General features: G+C 37.3%; 2 protein-coding genes across 2 annotated transcripts in view; both read left to right on the top strand.

Moving 5' to 3' along the window:
• LOC148677050 (uncharacterized) overlaps positions 1 to 7574 on the top strand; it is an 88488-nt gene extending 80914 nt beyond the window's left edge. Inside the window, exons 16-24 of the mRNA XM_088622881.1 lie at positions 864 to 1121; positions 1524 to 1781; positions 2185 to 2442; positions 2845 to 3102; positions 3506 to 3763; positions 4166 to 4423; positions 4827 to 5084; positions 5487 to 5744; positions 7480 to 7574. Coding sequence (XP_088479007.1) covers positions 864 to 1121; positions 1524 to 1781; positions 2185 to 2442; positions 2845 to 3102; positions 3506 to 3763; positions 4166 to 4423; positions 4827 to 5084; positions 5487 to 5744; positions 7480 to 7574 — 2159 coding nt within the window. The remainder of the gene's footprint in view (positions 1 to 863; positions 1122 to 1523; positions 1782 to 2184; positions 2443 to 2844; positions 3103 to 3505; positions 3764 to 4165; positions 4424 to 4826; positions 5085 to 5486; positions 5745 to 7479) is intronic.
• Positions 6152 to 22169, top strand: LOC148677049 (uncharacterized). The gene is made up of 5 exons (XM_088617114.1): positions 6152 to 6406; positions 8472 to 8557; positions 10189 to 10307; positions 21284 to 21412; positions 21724 to 22169. The coding sequence occupies exons 4-5, from the start codon at positions 21402 to 21404 to the stop codon at positions 22046 to 22048; spliced, it is 336 nt and encodes a 111-aa protein (XP_088473240.1). The 5' UTR covers positions 6152 to 6406; positions 8472 to 8557; positions 10189 to 10307; positions 21284 to 21401; the 3' UTR covers positions 22049 to 22169.
• The last annotated feature ends 55 nt before the right edge of the window (positions 22170 to 22224 follow it).

Below are 22224 nucleotides of genomic sequence, written 5' to 3'. Positions count from 1 at the left end.
AAAATAAATTCATGTTGAATACTGCTTTCATTAAATATGCCAACTTTTGTGAGATCTGCCTTTTTCTAGAAAATGCCTTATGATTCATATTGGATTTTTCCAACATAAAATGTTATCAATTTTTATCTAGATATCTTGTGTAGTGTGAAAAACTTGTCAAATCCTCTCCTTTTCAATATATCTTTCTTTCTCTCATTCAGTGCCTGGTTCCATCACCAATTTGACTGCAATTGACATCACCACAAGTTCCCTGCTTCTGAGCTGGACAGCTCCATCTGGAAATGTAGGGAGCTACAGAGTTGAAGTCAGTGGACCGACTGCTCAGTCTCTGACAGTGAGCACTTCATCAGTTCAGATCACTGGGCTGAGCCCTGGAAGCAATTACTCCCTGCAGGTTGTTGCTGTAGCTGCAGACAATGTTACTGTTGGGTCTCCAGTCTCCATCACAACATTTACAGGTGAATTCAGGAAGTTCAACACGAGGAATTTAAAAATTCACATCCAAATCTTAGTCCTTAGCTAACTTTCAAGAATATCAGTTTCTGGAATTCTGAAATTGAATTGTCATATTTTCATGTTAGAGATGTATAAGACAATGATTTGAGGAAAGGACATATTATTGTATATCGATCTTCACTCTTGTTATTTAGCTTTTATCATATCAAATAAATTCACGTTGAATAATGCTTTCATTAAACATGCCAACTTTTGTGAGATCTGTCTTTTTCTAGAAAATGCATTATGATTCATATTGGATTTTTTCCAACATAAAATGTTATCAGTTTTTATCTAAATATCTTGTGTAGTGTGAAAAACTTGTCAAATCCTCTCTTTTTAAATATATATTTCTTTCTCTCATTCAGTGCCTGGTTCCATCACCAATTTGAGTGCAAGTAACATCACCACAAGTTCCCTGCTTCTGAGCTGGACAGCTCCATCTGGAAATGTAGGGAGCTACAGAGTTGAAGTCAGTGGACGGACTGCTCAGTCTCTGACAGTGAGCACTTCATCAGTTGAGATCACTGGGCTGAGCCCTGGATGCAATTACTCCCTGCAAGTTGTTGCCGTAGCTGCAGACAATATTAATTTTGGGGCTCCAACGTCCATCAGAACATTTACAGGTGAGGGTAACATCTTTGAAGTCAAAAATGGTAATACATATGCAAAGCTCAGTCATGTCTGAAACATTCAAATAAGTCCAGTGGCTCCATTTAAGCTATTTTACTGTTGTTAAACTTTAATGGAAAAGTCTAAAAGAAGCTTTTAAGTAAATCATATATTATTTTTAAACTCATTTTCTCATTACAGTTTTGTGTATATTTAATTCATCATTAACCTATAATAGTTTTAGAAACATTTTGGGATTTTACTTAGATCACACATTGTCTGAGAGTACTGCCTTGCATTTATCAATGTAGTCTACAAGTCAAGCAACCTTATGATTTTTTAAAAAGGTATCTTATGAAATGTCAACAAAATGAAAAAGGAACAACCTTAATTATTTCCCCATTTCTCTTTTTCAGTGCCAGGTTCTGTCACCAGTTTAACTACAAGAAGCATCACCACAAGTTCACTGGTTCTGAGCTGGACAGCTCCATCTGGAAATGTAGAGAGCTACAGAGTTGAAGTCAGTGGACCGACTGCTCAGTCTCTGACATTGAGCACTTCATCAGTTCAGATCACTGGGCTGAGCCCTGGAAGCAATTACTCCCTGCAAGTTGTTGCCGTAGCTGCAGACAATGTTACTGTTGGATCTCCAGTCTCCATCACAATATTTACAGGTGAGTGCAGGAAGTTCAACATGAGGAATTTAAAATTCACATCCAAATCTTAGTCCTTAGCTCACTTTCAAGAATATCAGTTTCTGGAATTCTGAAATTGAATTGCCATATTTTCATTGATAGAGATGCATAAGAAAATGATTTGAGGAAAGGACATATTATTTTATATTGATCTTCACTCTTGTAATTTATCTTTCATCATATCAAATAAATTCACATTGAATTATGCTTTCATTAAATATGCCAACTTTTGTGAAATCTGCCTTTTTTCTAGAAAATGCCTTATAATTCATGTTGCATTTTTTCCAACATAAAATATTGTCAATTTTTATCTAGATATGTTGCGTGTAGTCAACAACTTCTCAAATTCTCCCCTTTTCAATGTCTTTCTTCTCTTATTCAGTGCCTGGTTCCATCACCAATTTGAGTGCAACTTACATCACCACAAGTTCCCTGCTTCTGAGCTGGACAGCTCCATCTGGAAATGTAGGGAGCTACAGAGTTGAAGTCAGTGGACCAACTGCTCAGTCTCTGACAGTGAGCACTTCACCAGTTCAGATCACTGGGCTGAGCCCTGGAAGCAATTACTCCCTGCAAGTTGTTGCCATAGCTGCAGACAATATTAATTTTGGGGCTCCAACGTCCATCAGAACATTTACAGGTGAGGGTAACATCTTTGAAGTCAAAAATGGTAATACATATGCAAAGCTCAGTCATGTCTGAAACATTCAAATAAGTCCAGTGGCTCCATTTAAGCTATTTTACTGTTGTTAAACTTTAATGGAAAAGTCTAAAAGAAGCTTTTAAGTAAATCATATATTATTTTTAAACTCATTTTCTCATTACAGTTTTGTGTATATTTAATTCATCATTAACCTATAATAGTTTTAGAAACATTTTGGGATTTTACTTAGATCACACATTGTCTGAGAGTACTGCCTTGCATTTATCAATGAAGTCTACAAGTCAAGCAACCTTATGATTTTTTTAAAAGGTATCTTATGAAATGTCAACAAAATGAAAAAGGAACAACCTTAATTATTTCCCCATTTCTCTTTTTCAGTGCCAGGTTCTGTCACCAGTTTAACTACAAGAAGCATCACCACAAGTTCACTGGTTCTGAGCTGGACAGCTCCATCTGGAAATGTAGGGAGCTACAGAGTTGAAGTCAGTGGACCGACTGCTCAGTCTCTGACATTGAGCACTTCATCAGTTCAGATCACTGGGCTGAGCCCTGGAAGCAATTACTCCCTGCAAGTTGTTGCCGTAGCTGCAGACAATGTTACTGTTGGATCTCCAGTCTCCATCACAATATTTACAGGTGAGTGCAGGAAGTTCAACATGAGGAATTTAAAATTCACATCCAAATCTTAGTCCTTAGCTCACTTTCAAGAATATCAGTTTCTGGAATTCTGAAATTGAATTGCCATATTTTCATTGATAGAGATGCATAAGAAAATGATTTGAGGAAAGGACATATTATTTTATATTGATCTTCACTCTTGTAATTTATCTTTCATCATATCAAATAAATTCACATTGAATTATGCTTTCATTAAATATGCCAACTTTTGTGAAATCTGCCTTTTTTCTAGAAAATGCCTTATAATTCATGTTGCATTTTTTCCAACATAAAATATTGTCAATTTTTATCTAGATATGTTGCGTGTAGTCAACAACTTCTCAAATTCTCCCCTTTTCAATGTCTTTCTTCTCTTATTCAGTGCCTGGTTCCATCACCAATTTGAGTGCAACTTACATCACCACAAGTTCCCTGCTTCTGAGCTGGACAGCTCCATCTGGAAATGTAGGGAGCTACAGAGTTGAAGTCAGTGGACCAACTGCTCAGTCTCTGACAGTGAGCACTTCACCAGTTCAGATCACTGGGCTGAGCCCTGGAAGCAATTACTCCCTGCAAGTTGTTGCCATAGCTGCAGACAATATTAATTTTGGGGCTCCAACGTCCATCAGAACATTTACAGGTGAGGGTAACATCTTTGAAGTCAAAAATGGTAATACATATGCAAAGCTCAGTCATGTCTGAAACATTCAAATAAGTCCAGTGGCTCCATTTAAGCTATTTTACTGTTGTTAAACTTTAATGGAAAAGTCTAAAAGAAGCTTTTAAGTAAATCATATATTATTTTTAAACTCATTTTCTCATTACAGTTTTGTGTATATTTAATTCATCATTAACCTATAATAGTTTTAGAAACATTTTGGGATTTTACTTAGATCACACATTGTCTGAGAGTACTGCCTTGCATTTATCAATGAAGTCTACAAGTCAAGCAACCTTATGATTTTTTTAAAAGGTATCTTATGAAATGTCAACAAAATGAAAAAGGAACAACCTTAATTATTTCCCCATTTCTCTTTTTCAGTGCCAGGTTCTGTCACCAGTTTAACTACAAGAAGCATCACCACAAGTTCACTGGTTCTGAGCTGGACAGCTCCATCTGGAAATGTAGGGAGCTACAGAGTTGAAGTCAGTGGACCGACTGCTCAGTCTCTGACATTGAGCACTTCATCAGTTCAGATCACTGGGCTGAGCCCTGGAAGCAATTACTCCCTGCAAGTTGTTGCCGTAGCTGCAGACAATGTTACTGTTGGATCTCCAGTCTCCATCACAATATTTACAGGTGAGTGCAGGAAGTTCAACATGAGGAATTTAAAATTCACATCCAAATCTTAGTCCTTAGCTCACTTTCAAGAATATCAGTTTCTGGAATTCTGAAATTGAATTGCCATATTTTCATTGATAGAGATGCATAAGAAAATGATTTGAGGAAAGGACATATTATTTTATATTGATCTTCACTCTTGTAATTTATCTTTCATCATATCAAATAAATTCACATTGAATTATGCTTTCATTAAATATGCCAACTTTTGTGAAATCTGCCTTTTTTCTAGAAAATGCCTTATAATTCATGTTGCATTTTTTCCAACATAAAATATTGTCAATTTTTATCTAGATATGTTGCGTGTAGTCAACAACTTCTCAAATTCTCCCCTTTTCAATGTCTTTCTTCTCTTATTCAGTGCCTGGTTCCATCACCAATTTGAGTGCAACTTACATCACCACAAGTTCCCTGCTTCTGAGCTGGACAGCTCCATCTGGAAATGTAGGGAGCTACAGAGTTGAAGTCAGTGGACCAACTGCTCAGTCTCTGACAGTGAGCACTTCACCAGTTCAGATCACTGGGCTGAGCCCTGGATGCAATTACTCCCTGCAAGTTGTTGCCATAGCTGCAGACAATATTAATTTTGGGGCTCCAACGTCCATCAGAACATTTACAGGTGAGGGTAACATCTTTGAAGTCAAAAATGGTAATACATATGCAAAGCTCAGTCATGTCTGAAACATTCAAATAAGTCCAGTGGCTCCATTTAAGCTATTTTACTGTTGTTAAACTTTAATGGAAAAGTCTAAAAGAAGCTTTTAAGTAAATCATATATTATTTTTAAACTCATTTTCTCATTACAGTTTTGTGTATATTTAATTCATCATTAACCTATAATAGTTTTAGAAACATTTTGGGATTTTACTTAGATCACACATTGTCTGAGAGTACTGCCTTGCATTTATCAATGAAGTCTACAAGTCAAGCAACCTTATGATTTTTTTAAAAGGTATCTTATGAAATGTCAACAAAATGAAAAAGGAACAACCTTAATTATTTCCCCATTTCTCTTTTTCAGTGCCAGGTTCTGTCACCAGTTTAACTACAAGAAGCATCACCACAAGTTCACTGGTTCTGAGCTGGACAGCTCCATCTGGAAATGTAGGGAGCTACAGAGTTGAAGTCAGTGGACCGACTGCTCAGTCTCTGACATTGAGCACTTCATCAGTTCAGATCACTGGGCTGAGCCCTGGAAGCAATTACTCCCTGCAAGTTGTTGCCGTAGCTGCAGACAATGTTACTGTTGGGTCTCCAGTCTCCATCACAACATTTACAGGTGAGTGCAGGAAGTTCAACACGAGGAATTTAAAATTCACATCCAAATCTTAGTCCTTAGCTCACTTTCAAGAATATCAGTTTCTGGAATTCTGAAATTGAATTGTCATATTTTCATGTTAGAGATGTATAAGACAATGATTTGAGGAAAGGACATATTATTGTATATCGATCTTCACTCTTGTTATTTAGCTTTTATCATATCAAATAAATTCACGTTGAATAATGCTTTCATTAAACATGCCAACTTTTGTGAGATCTGTCTTTTTCTAGAAAATGCATTATGATTCATATTGGATTTTTTCCAACATAAAATGTTATCAGTTTTTATCTAAATATCTTGTGTAGTGTGAAAAACTTGTCAAATCCTCTCTTTTTAAATATATATTTCTTTCTCTCATTCAGTGCCTGGTTCCATCACCAATTTGAGTGCAAGTAACATCACCACAAGTTCCCTGCTTCTGAGCTGGACAGCTCCATCTGGAAATGTAGGGAGCTACAGAGTTGAAGTCAGTGGACCGACTGCTCAGTCTCTGACAGTGAGCACTTCATCAGTTCAGATCACTGGGCTGAGCCCTGGAAGCAATTACTCCCTGCAAGTTGTTGCCATAGCTGCAGACAATGTTACTGAAGGGGCTCCAGTGTCCATCACAACATTTACAGGTGAGTGCAGTATCTCTGAAATCAAGAACTTTAATTCAGGTCCAAAGCTCAATGATATTTTTGCAATCAAACAGGTAAGTCACATTAATCAGTGCTTATAACACATTTGTTTATATCAAAGTGTTCCCACTCATTTTTTCTCTGTGTCCCCCACGACCCCAAATTTTACAGTATGTAAAGGATGGATACGTATATGGGAAGGAGAAAATACTTTTGGTTGAACTTACTGTTTTTATATTTCCCATTTTTACTCAGATTTAATTATGGTATATATATTTATATACTGTATATCATATTGTTGCCATCACAAATGGATCCAAATAGTCTCATCTTATATTTAGACTTTTCAAATTATGTTACTTAATGAATAAATATAACAGGTTATTTATCATAATCAACCTTCTTGTTTTTAATGTTGTGTTAATAAAACTATTTGAACATAGAGTGCCTTGCAAAATTATTCAGGTTCTTCCCGTGGTGTTTTGTGAAATTTCAAGATGATGCATACATATTTTAATATTTTAATATTTTGTTTATAACATCAGTATTGAAACTGAAATCGTCTAATGCTGTTCCCGATCTCAAAAATGTAAAATTCTTGATTGCTTAAATATTCAGACCCATGATCTCAATATTTGTTAAAAGCCCTTTGACAGCAATTACAGACGCAACTTGTTCTTGGTAAATCTGTATTGACTTTGCATACTGTTGTGGTGCAATTCTTGCCCATTCTTTTGATCATGCTTTGTCTTGTTGCTTGAGCAATTGTGAAACAACAGTTTTTAAGCCTTTCCACAGATTCTAAGATTAAAGTCAGTGACTGGGTTATACAATACTCTCACTTATTCTTATGCTACACTTACAGTATCTCCTGTCCTGTAGTTTGAATTAATATCCAAATGGATTACGTTTCGTCCCAGTTTTAGGTCTGAAATAGGCTTTCCTGTAGGTTTTTTCTAGAACTATGCTCCATCTATCTTTACACCACTATTGGCAAGCTTTTCACTCCGGAGAAGAAGCATTCCCTTCAAATGAACTCTGTAGCTGTTTCAAAATTGTTGTTGGCTTCCTAGTGGCATCTCTTAGCAGTTTCCTCATTGCCCAGGTGCTCAGTTTGGAGGGACATCTAGGCAGTAACCGCTGGAAAGCTGCAACTTCCATTTCTTGATGGTTAGACAGACTGCTCATATTCATAGACTTTTATATTCTTTCCACGATTCTCCTCCTCCATGCTTGTCAATGACTGTATCTGTGAGTCAGAAAGCTCCTGAGTTTTCATGGTTGAGTCTTGACTTGAAATTCACTGCCTGACCAAGGAACCTCACAGAGGCAGGTGTTTTTAGTCTAAATTACTATAACCTCCACAACAACATCTCCAAGTACAACCACAGCAATTACAGAAGGAACAATAGCACCACCAGGTATAAAAAACTCAAGTCCATGACAGTCCATAGTTCTTATAGTTCCATATAATTTCAAAAGTGCATATTATTACAAACCAGATGTGGTTGTAATGTATTCTGATAAACTTAGAATGATTTCTAAATAATGAGTAATAAATACAAATACAAATACATTTTCTGCTCCCGTGTGGGTTGATTTTAGCTTGCATGTGAACCATCGTTACTTGATTTTGAAGTACAGAAAAATACAATAAACAATAAAATCACGCAATTGTGGTAGATGAAGTAAAAGAATGCAAGAAAGGAGGCTAATTAAACAAGCCTCCCTTCTAGACACACTTTATACACTAGCCAACCAGTCTCAGCAAATGAATGTGACTAAGTAGTATTTAAAGCCTTTTTGTTCTCCTAACATCTACCAACTGGGGCGAAGGCAGTGGCAATTTATCTTCACAGTATGCTAAGATTATAACTGGCAAAAGAGGTCTAGTTAGACAAGGGTTCATGACAGTGAGGATTAATGATGCTCTAAGCAAACCTCAGAGTGGTTTGTCTTACATACAGTATGCTATTGTATTTTATTTTTTATTCACATCTTAAAAACCGTTTGGATTATTAAACCTTTCAATTTGTTTTCCCCCCATTTTTTTTCATGTTTACAGGATTTCCAGTGACAGCAAGACTACAGGTGTTAGTCCAGAGTTCTACCGAAATTAATAATAGTGTACAAGAAGTCTTCCTACAGGAGGTAGGTTCACAGTATTCAGATGTCCTCTTTGTTTCTCACTGTGTTGTTGTACAGTCCTGCTTAAGAAGAACATAAGGAAGCTTAGAAACAAAAAGAGCATATTCAACACATCTGGATCATTTTGTTTTTAATACACTATTGATCTCATGATCTTCTCTAGCAATTTTCTGAAAGACGAATGGGTATGAGTTCCAACAGAAAGGCTGGGCAGTTTATTATCCACACTCCCACAACCTTTTGTGAAAAGAGGTGCCCTCATTTTCAACACTTTTTTGTAGTTTCCAAATGTGCATTCTTATTCTGACCATTTTAATCCTTCTACAAAAAGCATCATGTTTGTTTACCATTATTTTGATCATGTTGTCAGATCTGTCACAAGCAGAGCATAAGCAAATTAAAGCTAGGTAATAAATTTGCCCGTAAAACAGGATAGGAATATTGAGTGGAGTCATGTGTCTTTTCTGTGAGAAATATGGTGGATCAGAAAGGTTAGGCAGTACTTTAAAAAGAGAAGTAATTATAAAATTTACAATACCTCAAAATACACAAAACACATCAAATAGTAGGTCCAGAGATCAAAAGATCAATCAAATCTTTATATACTTACTACATAAGGGAATTTAAAATTGCTTACAAATATGAAAAACTCCACTTCTTTTCCTAAAATCCTTTTAGTGTCAAATGTGAAACAACATCAAAACATCTTGTCCCTATTTGTCTCAAAGAATGGGTTCCCTAACACTCTTCTCAAGAGATTGCAGTATGTCCAGTACTCAGCAGCTAGACTAGACCTTGGCAGCATATCACTCCTAAACGTAACTCTACATTGGTTGCCAGTAAACTCACATATTCAATTTAAGATCTTGTTACTGACTTTCAAGGCTCTAAATAATTTTGCTCTATCATAAATCCCTGAACTCCACCATATTTATACTCCCTACCATAGTCTTCGTTCAGTTGAGGCTGGTCCTTTGCTCACTTTACCAGGACTAAGTCACAGACGTTTGGTGACAGTGCCTTCTCTGTCAATGCTTCAGTGTTATGGAATGACTCAGATTCTTTTAATTCAAATGATTTGACTCTCTTCAATTTCAAGCTCTTAAGTTAACTTTATACCAGGCCCTATGTCTGATTGCCCCAAATCCATCTGTATAAACCTGTATTCTCCTGTTGATTTTTTCTTGTACTTTTTATTGTACTTTTTTCTTTATCGCTATTTACAGCTTCCTTGGGTTTAGAAAGGTGCTTTATGAATTAAAAGCAACTTTTAAGGTCATAATTATCCTGAACTAGCTTATATTATTACTTCATTTTAAAAGGCTTCTTACACACATTTCTAGCTTTTAATGTCATTGCCTGGACTGGATTATTTTTATTTCGCTTTTCACAAAAAAAGTTAATAGCTAGGTTATTCACATTTTATATTATAAAAATGTTATGTTAATAATTAATAGAATGAATAGAATGTTATATAAAAATGACAGTTATGTCACAAAACAAACAATTGTTTTCACATAAAAACAGAATATTTCCATTTCCAATAAGCACACCTTTTAAGTTGAATACATTGATTTAAATTAAAACAGCTTCATGAAAATCCACTAACATATGTCATTAAACATTTTTTGCAGCTTAACACGATCATTCAGAAATACATGGAGGGCATGAAGTTTAGCATAACTGTCAAAGGAATAAGAAGAAAGAATAATTAAGATCACAAAGTAAAACATTCTAATGGAGAAAATGCAAGGTATTTCAGCCAATTATAATGTGCAGAAAGTAATATGGTAAGCTAAAGCATATAATATTTATCTATTTATCTCTTATCTCTTAAAAATCTGGTTTCAGAATTTTTATGTTGCTGCTGATGGACAGAATAATTAAATATTTTTATTTAAAATTTTCATGCATAATGGACAACGTAGTATAGTTCAATATAGTCTGTCTGTCTGGTTCTGTTCTTGATTTTCTGGTGTAGTATTTCATGTTCCTGCACAAACCCTTGTCATTATTGATTATTGCACACCAGGCCCATACAGTATACTGTATCTCACATATTGTGTTTGTTCGAAACAATGTCACTCTTGCATTTTTCTAATACAACATTATAATTCTAGATGTAAACAGCTATTCAAAGATAGGAGGAGGTAGCTTGTCAAGTTGGCATTCTACATAAGTATTGTTTGTTCTCATTGTCACAGTCATTCTTCTCCACACAACCTGTAATTCTGCTTTTTTTCTGTCCTGTTTCTAAAACACAGATTGTTCAGAACAGCTTGCAAAATGTGCTTGAACATCACAGCCAACTTATTTTTTCTAATTTGAATATTTGTTTTAGTTGTGAAATCCTCATAACATTTAAATAAGGGTTAAATATCTATTTTAAAATGGATTTATGCATTTATGTTTTAACTGCACGGATTGTTAGGTTTAGGTATGTATTTAGGTTTTATTTTTCCTTGATTTGTCATCTATCCCCACACTAGTGATGTAAATTAGCCTTTAGATAAGATATGTGTAGGATCATGGCATTTTATTTCACTTAGAGTTAATTCTTAATTTCCAATAATGGTTTTGTTGCCTTTGCCAAGCAGCAAGATGCCTCTGTTGAAGTGCAGAGGAATGTGGTTTTAGGCTTCTCTGATAAGAGACACTATGAAGCTGTTTGCAATCTGAACCGTCTGATGATATACACTATAAGACAGATGGGCTCCATTGAGTCTGTAGTTTCTTGCCAAGACCATGGGTCCAAGGTCACTGTTCATCACCCAAAGGAAGATCCATCACTGGGGGAGCTGCAGAGTAGGTGCCAGGACTATACTTGGTAGCATCTCAACAACTTACCAACTGTGATATCATACCTTAAAAACTGGCACCCAATTCATTCTTCGTTGCTGAACTCACTGGCTTCTCATTTCTCTCCAACTAAACTGGCAAGAGAATGAGTAAAGTACAGAATTCTGCCCAAAGTATTCTTCCTGAAACAGAAGAAATCTTGTGTCTGTGAACCCACTATTATTTTCTCCTGATCAAAGAAATAAGACATTTGAACTCTTTTATGTCAACATCCTGAATGTCTGAGCATATTCAGCACCAATCAATAGCAGGGACGAACTGAGTTCTCAGTTCCTCAAAACCTGTCTACCTTGCAGCTAGACCCAAGAAGGCTGCTGTGTGCAGACTATTATTTCTCATTATATGAGACTGATAAAACCTGGAAGGTAGGCCATATCATATGTTATAGTAGATGTGTTTTAACTCTGAAGTTATTAACTCTTTGTAATCCGTGGGTGAACAATCAGACAGCTGTATCACAGCAGGTTGTTTCACAGATGTATTATATTACGTTAGCTGTTCTTATGCATGTATCTGGTTTAAAGCAATAAATTGTATTTTGTATATTTAGAATCTGTTTGTGAGACTGTAAATTATTATGTTTGATTCCTAAAAGTCTTCAAGTACTCCTGCAATTTGCTGTTACAACTTCTGATAGCTACAGTAAATTAAAACCCTCACATTAATACACATGTTTTTGCAATGCATCTAATACCATGCTCTGTATTTGTACTATATCAATGTCAGACCTGTCCAAACTAAATAAATAAACCAACGCAACAAATAACATTCTGTATTGTCCTTGGTCTGAATCTGCTTTCCCTGCCTGTCATAGCCTTTTTTCTTCAGATGTGTGATATAAATATTCAAACTCTACTGAACAAGGAAGAACACAAATTGAATACCTTTATTCCACCATTAAAATAATATTTTAGAAAATGTGTCATTATCCACATGCTGAATCCCCAAGATACTGTTAATTACTCATAGTATTGAAGAACAACATTTGGTTTCTATTTCTACAGAGCTCTTGACCAACAAAAGACGAATCAGTTACAGACATCTCTGGTATAAAGGACCAGATTGCAAGTCGTCAAAAATAGAGACATTTAAAGGGGAGATATTCAAACATAAACTTCACCTAATTTAAACCTTGGAACATTTTAGTTTATTGTATTATCCATTTCATGCCCAAAAAACTCCATAATCTCCGTATCTCCATAATTCCACCCAGCCAATCTCAGTGCAGAATATTGCCACCTAGTGATGGATTAGAGACAGCCCTGCTGGTGCGTCAACACAGAATTCTTGCTTCATCCCTGGGAATAATATGCCTCACTGACATCAGTGCTGTCAAGTATATATGTTTGCATGGATCAGAAAACTACACCTCTTTTACTTTTTCTGAGATTGAGTGTGGCATTTCAGAATTGTTTTGAAGCATACATACACTGTACAATGACCTAATCCAGTCTTGACTGCAGATATGACGTTTGTTTTTTTTTTTGCTGCAGATTCTCTCTTTAAGTTGTAGAGTGGCATACTGTAAGTAACCCGATGATGGAATGCCAGTATTGTGTGAATAGGACCCAGAATATAAATAAATGCTCACTTCCAGAAAGGCATGTTTTAACAAATACTGCCCACAAGGTCTGTATAAACATGTATGAAATTATGTTTGACATACAGTACAGTGAACTGGTTACCAATTTAAAAATATAAATTTGTAAAAAGTATAAATGTATGCAGTGAAATACAAAACTGACAAAAGGTTATCTTAGACCAAAAAGGTGTTTATTGTGGAGCTATAGCTCTCTGTACGTATGGAATCACCCATCTGGTGCCATCAGATTTCAATATACAGCAGATAGCTACATATCAGTACTGCCTAATATACAAAGTAGGCAAATATGAATGATTATCACATGTTCAATGCAAATTATTCATTTCAAATTCTTTGGGACAAAATAGTTGACTCATCATATATCTCTTAATCTTAGATCATTCTTTTATCTTGTCTATGTCCAGAGATGAAGACTGTTCCTAAAGTGTATTATTATTATTAATAAATATATTTATTTCTAACTACATGTTAGAAATAACTTAAGCATGTTAATAATAGCACAATCATCTGTAGAGGCAAAGTGCTGATTTTCTTTTATATGGGCAGCAGCATAAGCTGATCTGCTTTGTTCTGTTCAAAGTCCTGTCCTTTGATATGCATCAGACATTGATCTGCTATATCCTGTTTATGGTATGTCTGTGGGTGCTGGTCCTGTTTATTGTTATGTATTGTAATTTGCTGGAGGTGCTATACTGTAGCAAGTCAGCTTTGTTTTATCTTAGTATAACTTTGGGTGAAGGCTAAATGAACAGATCCCAGCAATACCTTCCACAATGTGGTTAAGTAGTAATACTGCAATGCTGGGTATATGCAATATTTACGTCCCACTTCATCAGGAAAGGCTGGTAACTCCTCCTTCTGGTGACGCCCACTAACCTGGAGGTGTCAGTGAAACACACACCCTTCAGCCAGTTCAGATCCATCCTTAGACCAAAGTGTCCAAGGTGATGATGTCTTCCAGAAGGGATGCTGTTACATTATTTTATTTCATTTTATTTGTTTTTGAGCTTTGTTTGTTTTCTGGACAAAAAATAGGTAAGGTGTGATTGTAAGATTTTTATAACTGAAAGGGATGACACCTATTAGAACAGATAATGACGCATAAAATGCATATTGTTATGACAGGTTGGATATTTAATGTAAATATATGTGAAACTGTCAGAAACAACTGCTCATTATTACTGATTTTTGCCTGTTCATTCTCAGCTCAAATAAATTATCTAAATGCTGAGGAATAAAATACGATTGAAATATACAATATATACGGTATAAAGTACTAATTTTGTGTTCTGTATTATGTTGAAGACATTTGATAATAACAATATATAACACATTCAGGTAATGTTTTGTAGAAATTCTTTTTTAAAGCTGTTTTGAAATATTTAAGTTGAAAAATGGTAGTTTAGTAAATGTATCTCTTTTTTTAAACTTTTTTATTTTACGATGAAGGGATGTACACATACAACATATACAAAGTAAAATAATTTACTGCTTCCATCTTTGATTTTTCAGTTCTATTATGTTTAAATATAATTAACTACATACATTATGCCAGCATGAATGGGAGGTTACTGTACATTTAAAAATATGATCAGCAAAAATACAACAAATAACCAACAATCTAGACAAAACACTGCTTCATCTTCTTTCACAGACAAAATCAAGTCTTAATGCCACAAACCCAATCAAGGCAATGCCAGTATTTGCCAAGCCGTTTCACTTGTAACCTAAGAGAAAAGGTGATCTTTTCCGCTATGTAAATCGCCTTCACAACATTGATCCACTGTTCTGCTGTTGGGGTTTTTCAGTAAACCATTTCCTCCTTTTTTTTTGCCAGCAGCTAAAAGAATTCCTAGTATATCTATCCTTTAGTTTCATGTAGTCAAAAGTTAATGTACCCAAATACATAACAGAGAATTCAAATAGTATTTCTAGGTTTGCTACATTAGTTAGCACAAAGGGTACGAATTTCCAATATTTTTATATTGACCAGAATATGTGTGAATGAGCTGCTATTGTTCTCCACATAACCTCCAGCATTGTGAACTACTTCCTTTTTGTTTTACTTAAATTTTAGGACTGATAAAAAACAAGTCAAAATTGTCTAACAGAAATGTCTCCAAACTTGTGAACTGGTGGAGCTTTCTTGAAATCTGCATACGTTGTTCCACTGTTCTGCAGAAATTGTTTTATTGTTTTGTTTTTCCATATTTATTTTTAGATATTCTGTTGAATCTCTTTTCATATCTTCAATGTTATTATACAGTTTTGATATTATTTTCTTCTGGTTGCTTTGCTGGTATAAAGCTATACAATTGTCAGGGAATTTATTAACTTGCTCTGTATTTGGTTGTTTTACCCAGCTATTTACAATACATAATGCCTAATTTGGAGGTATCTGTAGAAGTCTTTTTTTCCATTTTATATTGTTGTGATAAAGTTTTTCAAGTGATTCTGTTTCATCATGGTACATATTATATGGCAGTGATCCCTCTTATAGTCCAGAGTTTCAATCGTGTATCAGTTCAATCATATTATTTTGGTTTCAACATTTAAAATACACACAGGAGTACCATCTGTGGGAGAACTGAAGTCTGAACACATATGAAAGAAAAAGGCGACAAGAAAAGTTCGTTCGAAAAGAGTTGAAGGCAGACGGTAGAATGCACAGTAGGTGGCGTATGCTGTCCGGGCAGAAGAGTAGGTTGCATGGATAGATGGAGATAAAGCTGCAAACATCTAGGAACAAGCTCATTAAAGCTGGATGGAGAGAGCTGATTCTAGACGAACAGAAGATTGTGGAACTCTGGAACTTGAAGAGGTCACTTTAATGAACGGAAACATCAGCAATATAGTGCATGTAATAGTCCAATTCCTGGTGCCCGAGAGGATAGACAGGACAGATACTATCTCTGAAAATAGAGAAAGCCAATTAAATTGACGTCTTTACCTTTGAGATTCTGGTAGTCCAAATGAGGAGCGAGAGTATGACGATGGCTTGTAGCTGAAGCCTGAGAGCATGAGGCAGTACAGTAGCTGTGCTGAGGGTGAAATCTGACACAGGGGCAGATAGAGGGAGACTGGAGACTGAAGCAGGAGAGGAAGTTTAATGGAAGGAGATTTCAAGCTTAAGCAGACGGGAATGAATGTCAGTTACAGAACGAGAAAGGGGTTCGAGGATCTGAGAAACCTGCTGAGACATTTGATGAAAATGCTAACAACTAGACAGCTTGGTATATTCAGGACCCCAGGGTTCCCCTCATGCAGCCCTATCCTGATTTTGTCCCATAGTGTCCTGCCCTTGCACTTTAGTTTTCCTTTTCTGTCCTCTTACCTACTGCCCCTCCAGCTTCCCTTTGGGGTGGCATTCTCTTCTTGAACAGAGCTCTTATCTTCCCCACTGTTTTCTCCTGGGCTTTCAGGGTAACTTTTCTTTCTTTTTTCAGTCTCCTTCCTGCCTCCCAAGGAGCCTTCTGTGTGCTCTGTATGGAGAGCTTTTCTCTGTTAGCCTGGCCTGGAGGATTCCAACTGGGACTGCACCTTGCAGGTGTGCTGACCCAGGCCTCTGAGAGCTGCAAGGGAATTTAGGACACATGCTTTGCCTGCTATCCATCGCAGATGACTCCCCCAGTTGGTCCAGAGGATGCCTGGATATCTGATTCTGTTTGAACCCTGGCGCCTGTCAGAGAGTGGAACCTGGGAGACCAAGCTGACAGCCCATAAGTGTCACGGACGTCCAAAGGGACTAACCGTGGGGAGTAGGAGAGCGGAAAAAGACCCATATGCATAGCGGCAAGACGGGAAAAAGGCCCGGGCTCATTAGTGCAAAGAGTTCGGGAATGCCGTATAGAAACCTATGCCCTCAGGGAGCGGACGTGGGGCACCCTGGTGCTAGGCGGGTCTCAGGACATCCGAACGTCAATGCTGAGCGAGGACAGAGTGCAAGACCCGGAAATATATAGCCCAAGTGAAAGAGAGGGACAGGAAGAACAGCAGACCGGAAACTAGGGACAGGACAGAGAAGGAGCGCCCTCTGGCTGCAGAGGGCGTGACAATAAGGGCATGCACCTTGAGTCACCAGTTCCTGGGCACTCTGGTTGGACCACTGTGTGGGGGTTGCCAGCCTCATCGACTTTGGTGTTAAGCATCCGGGGCATGGCACAGCTGTGCTCTGAGGGGACTCCTTTTTCCTTTTCCTGTCCAGTGTATCGGCCAGTGAGCTTACTGGCCTGCACCCCTGGCTACATGGAGGGCTGCCTTCCAGATCTGTGTGGCCCTCTTTCATTCTAGGAGCTCAGTGGCTGGTTCTGTCCCATTGCCGGGGGTCCCAGATTCAAGTTGGCAGGCTGGGATGAGCAGTCTAACTTGGGGCTGGCACTTTGCCATGCCAGCCTCTCTCTGTGCAGCAGAGAGCCGGCATCTCAAAGACCGTTGAGCTTCACTTGGTTTCTTTTCTTGCTGTCGAGCTGGGGCCAGTTCTGTTTTACTTTTTTCCATTTTCTGTTCCATTACTGTCTGGGATGAGCTGATTAAGCCCCGCCGGCCAGTAATCAAGTTTTGTATTCTCACTTTTCCATTTCCAGTTCACCTTCACTTTCCCTCTGTCCTAGAGTAATCGAGGCCTCAATAAGTCACGTCTCCTCGGGTGTTCCTCCAATCTCCGGTTTCTTGTACTTGGGTTCTCGGACATCACCACCCACGTGGCTGTAACCGGCTGCGGCATTACAATGTCCTCAGAATATTGAAACATGAGACTTCAGTATACTGATGGGTTCAACCAATAATGATGCTCACATTGAGCTGTATGACTCACAAGTAACACACCTGAGCCTGGATCTTATCACTAGCTCACTGTGACTCGGATTCCCCAAGTGACAGCGCACAGTTGGCAGAAAGTCATCTCAGTAATCATTGTGATTAGCCACCCAGCACTCGCTCAGCTCTCAATGGAACAGCAGCTCCTGTGTCTGGCTGGTTGCCTGCAGCCTTGCAGTCAGATCATTGCACTGATCTGCCAGTTGTCTCTGATGGGTGGCTTGTTTGTCCTCTGTTCATTCCCTCTGGACAGATGTTGTAAAGGACACATGAAGAAATAATTTCCAATCCCAGATTGATTATAATAAGTAAAACATAAAACAAAAATGAAAAAAATAACTAATTTCATTTAGATTAAGAGTATCAGTGGAGAGCACCTGCAAAACAACATTTCACTGTCTTGAAAAGGAACTAGAAGAAAGCTTTGCCTGTCTTAATGGCTTCCTCAAATTATTTTTTTTCAGGAGGTCCCGATGAAATTAAATTAAATTCAGGTTGAACCAGTGTCTTTCATTTGTTGTGTGAAATAAATACAGTATTTGTTCCAGCAAACAAAAGGAACCCTTCAAATAATTCCATTCATCCATTGCTAATACTTTCCAGACTGTTATGTCCCACGTCCCAGGAACTGAGACTCTAGATCCCTTTTCCTTGTGTGTTATTGTGTCCTGTATTCGACACACTTATTCACATTAAAATAAATCCCTTTTGCACCAAACTTGTTGTCCTGCTTCCTAAATCCCTCACCAGAAACCCACCTGCGTCCAAAACCATCCTAAATGTTACACCCTTTTACCCCTAGACACTTGGGGTCGTAACCAAACATTTATTATTTCCTGCATGGTGATATGTTTTTTTTAATTAGTAATTGTTCATTTGTGTGGTACAATACTCCCACATTGTTCGAGCTTCTGCATCATTAATGAAATTAGGCACAAAGATTGCTTGTACTTTATTCTTATTGTTTATTCTTGTAGTTTATTCTTTTCCTTTAAGCATGGAATAAACCTTTACCTCTTCCTTTGTAATAAAACTAGTGCTTTCTCCTTGCATAGTCTTACCAGCTTATTCATTTCACTGGATATGTCTAAAAGGTCAAGATGTTTGCCAGCCAAACATAAGATTTTTTGTTAGTAAGCAAAGCAATTTCTTCCATCTTCCTTGGCATGAGATCTATGGAAAGGTTTTGAACATGGGAAAGCCTTGGAATAATCATCTCACACTGTAACCATAATTTGGGAATCAAGCTCTTTGTCCACTACTCCCAGACTGTGACAAAACCTCTGGAGATTGTTGATTTGGAATGATTACAGTAAGTGAATGTTACCAATGTATTCAAGACAGTTCAAAGACCTGGTTCAATTTCCTTAGGAGCACATACAACAGTGCAAAAGGCAGTGTTATAATAATAATAATAAACTTCATTTTATATAGCACCTTTAAAGGTGGCTTGTCAAAGTGCTTTACAGAATGTCAACAATAAATAAAAAGAATACATAAGATAAAACAATTACAATATACGGAGGAGACTGAGGATGGTGGTACTAAGAAAAGCAGAGGGGTAAAGAACGGAACCAGTTAAGTAAAGGCTTTTCTAAAGAAAAAGGTTTTGAGTCTGGATTTTAGTGAGTTTAGAAAAGGTGACTCTCCGATATCCTTGGGCAGAGAGTTCCAGAGCTTGGGGGCATAACAGGAGAAGGCCCTGTCACCCATACAATGTAGATGGGCTTGGGGAACAGTAAAGAGACCAGAATTTGAAGAGCGAAGGTTGCAAGGTGGGGAGTAGGGCGATAATAGTTCAACAGGTATTGAGGTGCCAAGCCATGCAGAGCCTTATAAGTGAGCATGAGGATTTTAAAGCCCATACGGAATTTGACAGGAAGACAGTGCAAGGACTCCAGGATAGGAGTAATGTGAACACTTGCACTGGACCTGGTCAGGATTCTGGCTTCTAAATTTTGGACATACTGCAGTTTGTTCAAAGTAGATTTAGATACCCCAGCAAGTAGAGCATTACAGTGGTCAATTTGAGAGAACACAAATGTGTTGATCAGCTTTTCAGACAGTTAGTGATAGCATAGGGCATAGTCGAGCAATATTTCTGAGGTGAAAAAAAGATGTTTTGACAATATGCTACACATATGGGTCGAATGTTAATCCAGAATCGAATATCACTTAGACTGAAGCTCAAGTACAGAACCATCTACAGATAGGGTTACAGGATTGGCTTTACGAAGTTGATGGGGGGTGCAAATAAGCATGACTTCAGTCTTGTCACAGTTAGGAAGAAGGTAAATTTTGAGTCATTCAAGTTTTTATGTCAGAGATGCAATTAGATAGAATAGACAGCCACATCAGTGTCAAGTTTGGTTTGGATGTATTTTTGAGTATCATCAGCATAGAAATGATAGCTGAGGCCATGTGATCTTAAAAGCTGACCAAGTGGAAACATGTAAATGCTGAAGAGCAAGGGGCCCAGTATTGAGCCCTGAGGAACACCAGACTTAACAAGACCAATTTCAGACCTATGCCCATTATGAGAGACAAACTGACAGCGATCAGTGAGGTAAGACTTGAACCATTTGAGAACAGTGTCAGAAACTCCAAACACAGTCTCAAGACGAGAAAGTAGGATGTCATGGTCAACAGTGTCAGAAGCAGGACTGAGATCAAGAAGGATGAGTATAGAATGAGAACCAGAATCAGAAGCTATTAGAAGTTAGTTAGTGACTTTGACCAGGGCAGTTTCCATGCTGTGAAGTTGATGGAAGCCAGATTGGAGGGGTTCAAAAAGGTTATTTGTCAGGATGCGGTTATGTAACTGAAATGTTAATGTTGTTATTGAAGTGCTGTTCAAATAGTGTGAAGGACCACATTAGTGCAGACCCTAATCCAACTGGTTCAGTTGTTTTCTGCTGAAATCATATAATAGTTTGTAAATGTCACCTGACTTTGCTGCTTTGCATAATTTGTATTTCCTTCCTTGTTCCTGTGTTTCCTTATTCCCCACATACCAAACATTGAGAAGCCAAAGGGTTTTTTCTTTTTCAAAATTTCTATCTAGCAAACTCATTGCTATCCCGCCAATCAATACATTAAGAAACTGTGAACTCAGTGATTTAGAATAAGTTGGTGAAAATCGAAAATAAATGCAATCATATACAGTTTACAACAAGAACTTCAACATCACTGTATCAGTGCCAATGTAACACAAAATATTACGTTTCAAAAAGTAAAATGAAGTATTTTTCAAGAGTAAATTCTATTAAATACAAGGACATTTTATCAATCCCTTTTTCTGAATTCTGTTATTACATTATGCAATGTTTATTACTTGTAATTAATTCAGATGACTCTTGTATTGTTTGCAACTACATCTTTTGTTCTAGAAAGTTTCATCTGCTTTGCACGTTACTCATGTAATTGTTACAAACCATTGTTCTTTTTTCTAGGGCGTTGTGCTGGGCATTTCTGTTGTCCAGGCAGGAACGTTTCATGCTATGTTGAAGACTGCTACTGTGACCAAGCATGCACTATACCTTTAGACTGTTGTGATGATTATTTTGCTGTATGCGAACAAGGTAACTTCATTATTATTACATTATTCTAATATAATATTTACCACTATTATTGCACACAGAGGAAACTCAACTAATTGTGTGACTCGTTAATTTAATTTTGTCATTTAACTTAATTTATTTTTTTTATCATTGATTAATCATTGGTTATTTAAAATCAATTAATAACCAAAATTATCACCTAAACAATACATGTGTGAAACTATGCTATGCATTCCTTAACAATCTGATTGTATGGCAATTGTTTTTATGTAAACTTGCTGCTTGAAAACATATTCATCACGTTTCCAAATAAGCATATCTTTTTCTCGTAGCAACCTCAACTACGACAGAAGGATCAAGTACTTCTCTTCCCAGAACCCAAACTACTATAATTTCTACAACCACAACACAAACATCACCCCCTTCAACTACAACAATACCAGAACGTACAACAACAACTCCATCTTTTCCTGCAACCACAACAACTACATCTCCTCCTACAACAACAGCTACACTTCCCTCCATTACTACACCTCCCTCCACAACAACAACTACACCTCTCTCCACAACCTCATCATCCCCAACAACCACAGCTACTACTTCTCCTACAACCTCATCATCCCCCACAACCACATCTCCCCTCACAACTACAACTAACCCCACAACCACAACTACTCCTCCCTCCACAACCTCACCACCCCTCACAATCACAACTACACCTCCTCCTACAACCACATCTCCCCTCACAACTACAACTAACCCCACAACCACAACTACTCCTCCCTCCACAACCTCATCTCCCCCTACAACCACATCTCCTCTCACAACTACAA

This window comes from Lepisosteus platostomus, chromosome 2, assembly GCF_059453375.1.
Source record: "Lepisosteus platostomus isolate fLepPlt1 chromosome 2, fLepPlt1.hap1, whole genome shotgun sequence".
NCBI lineage: Eukaryota > Metazoa > Chordata > Actinopteri > Semionotiformes > Lepisosteidae > Lepisosteus > Lepisosteus platostomus.
The sequence above is the reverse complement of the archived record's forward strand: the minus strand, read 5'-3'. Positions and strand labels throughout refer to the sequence as shown.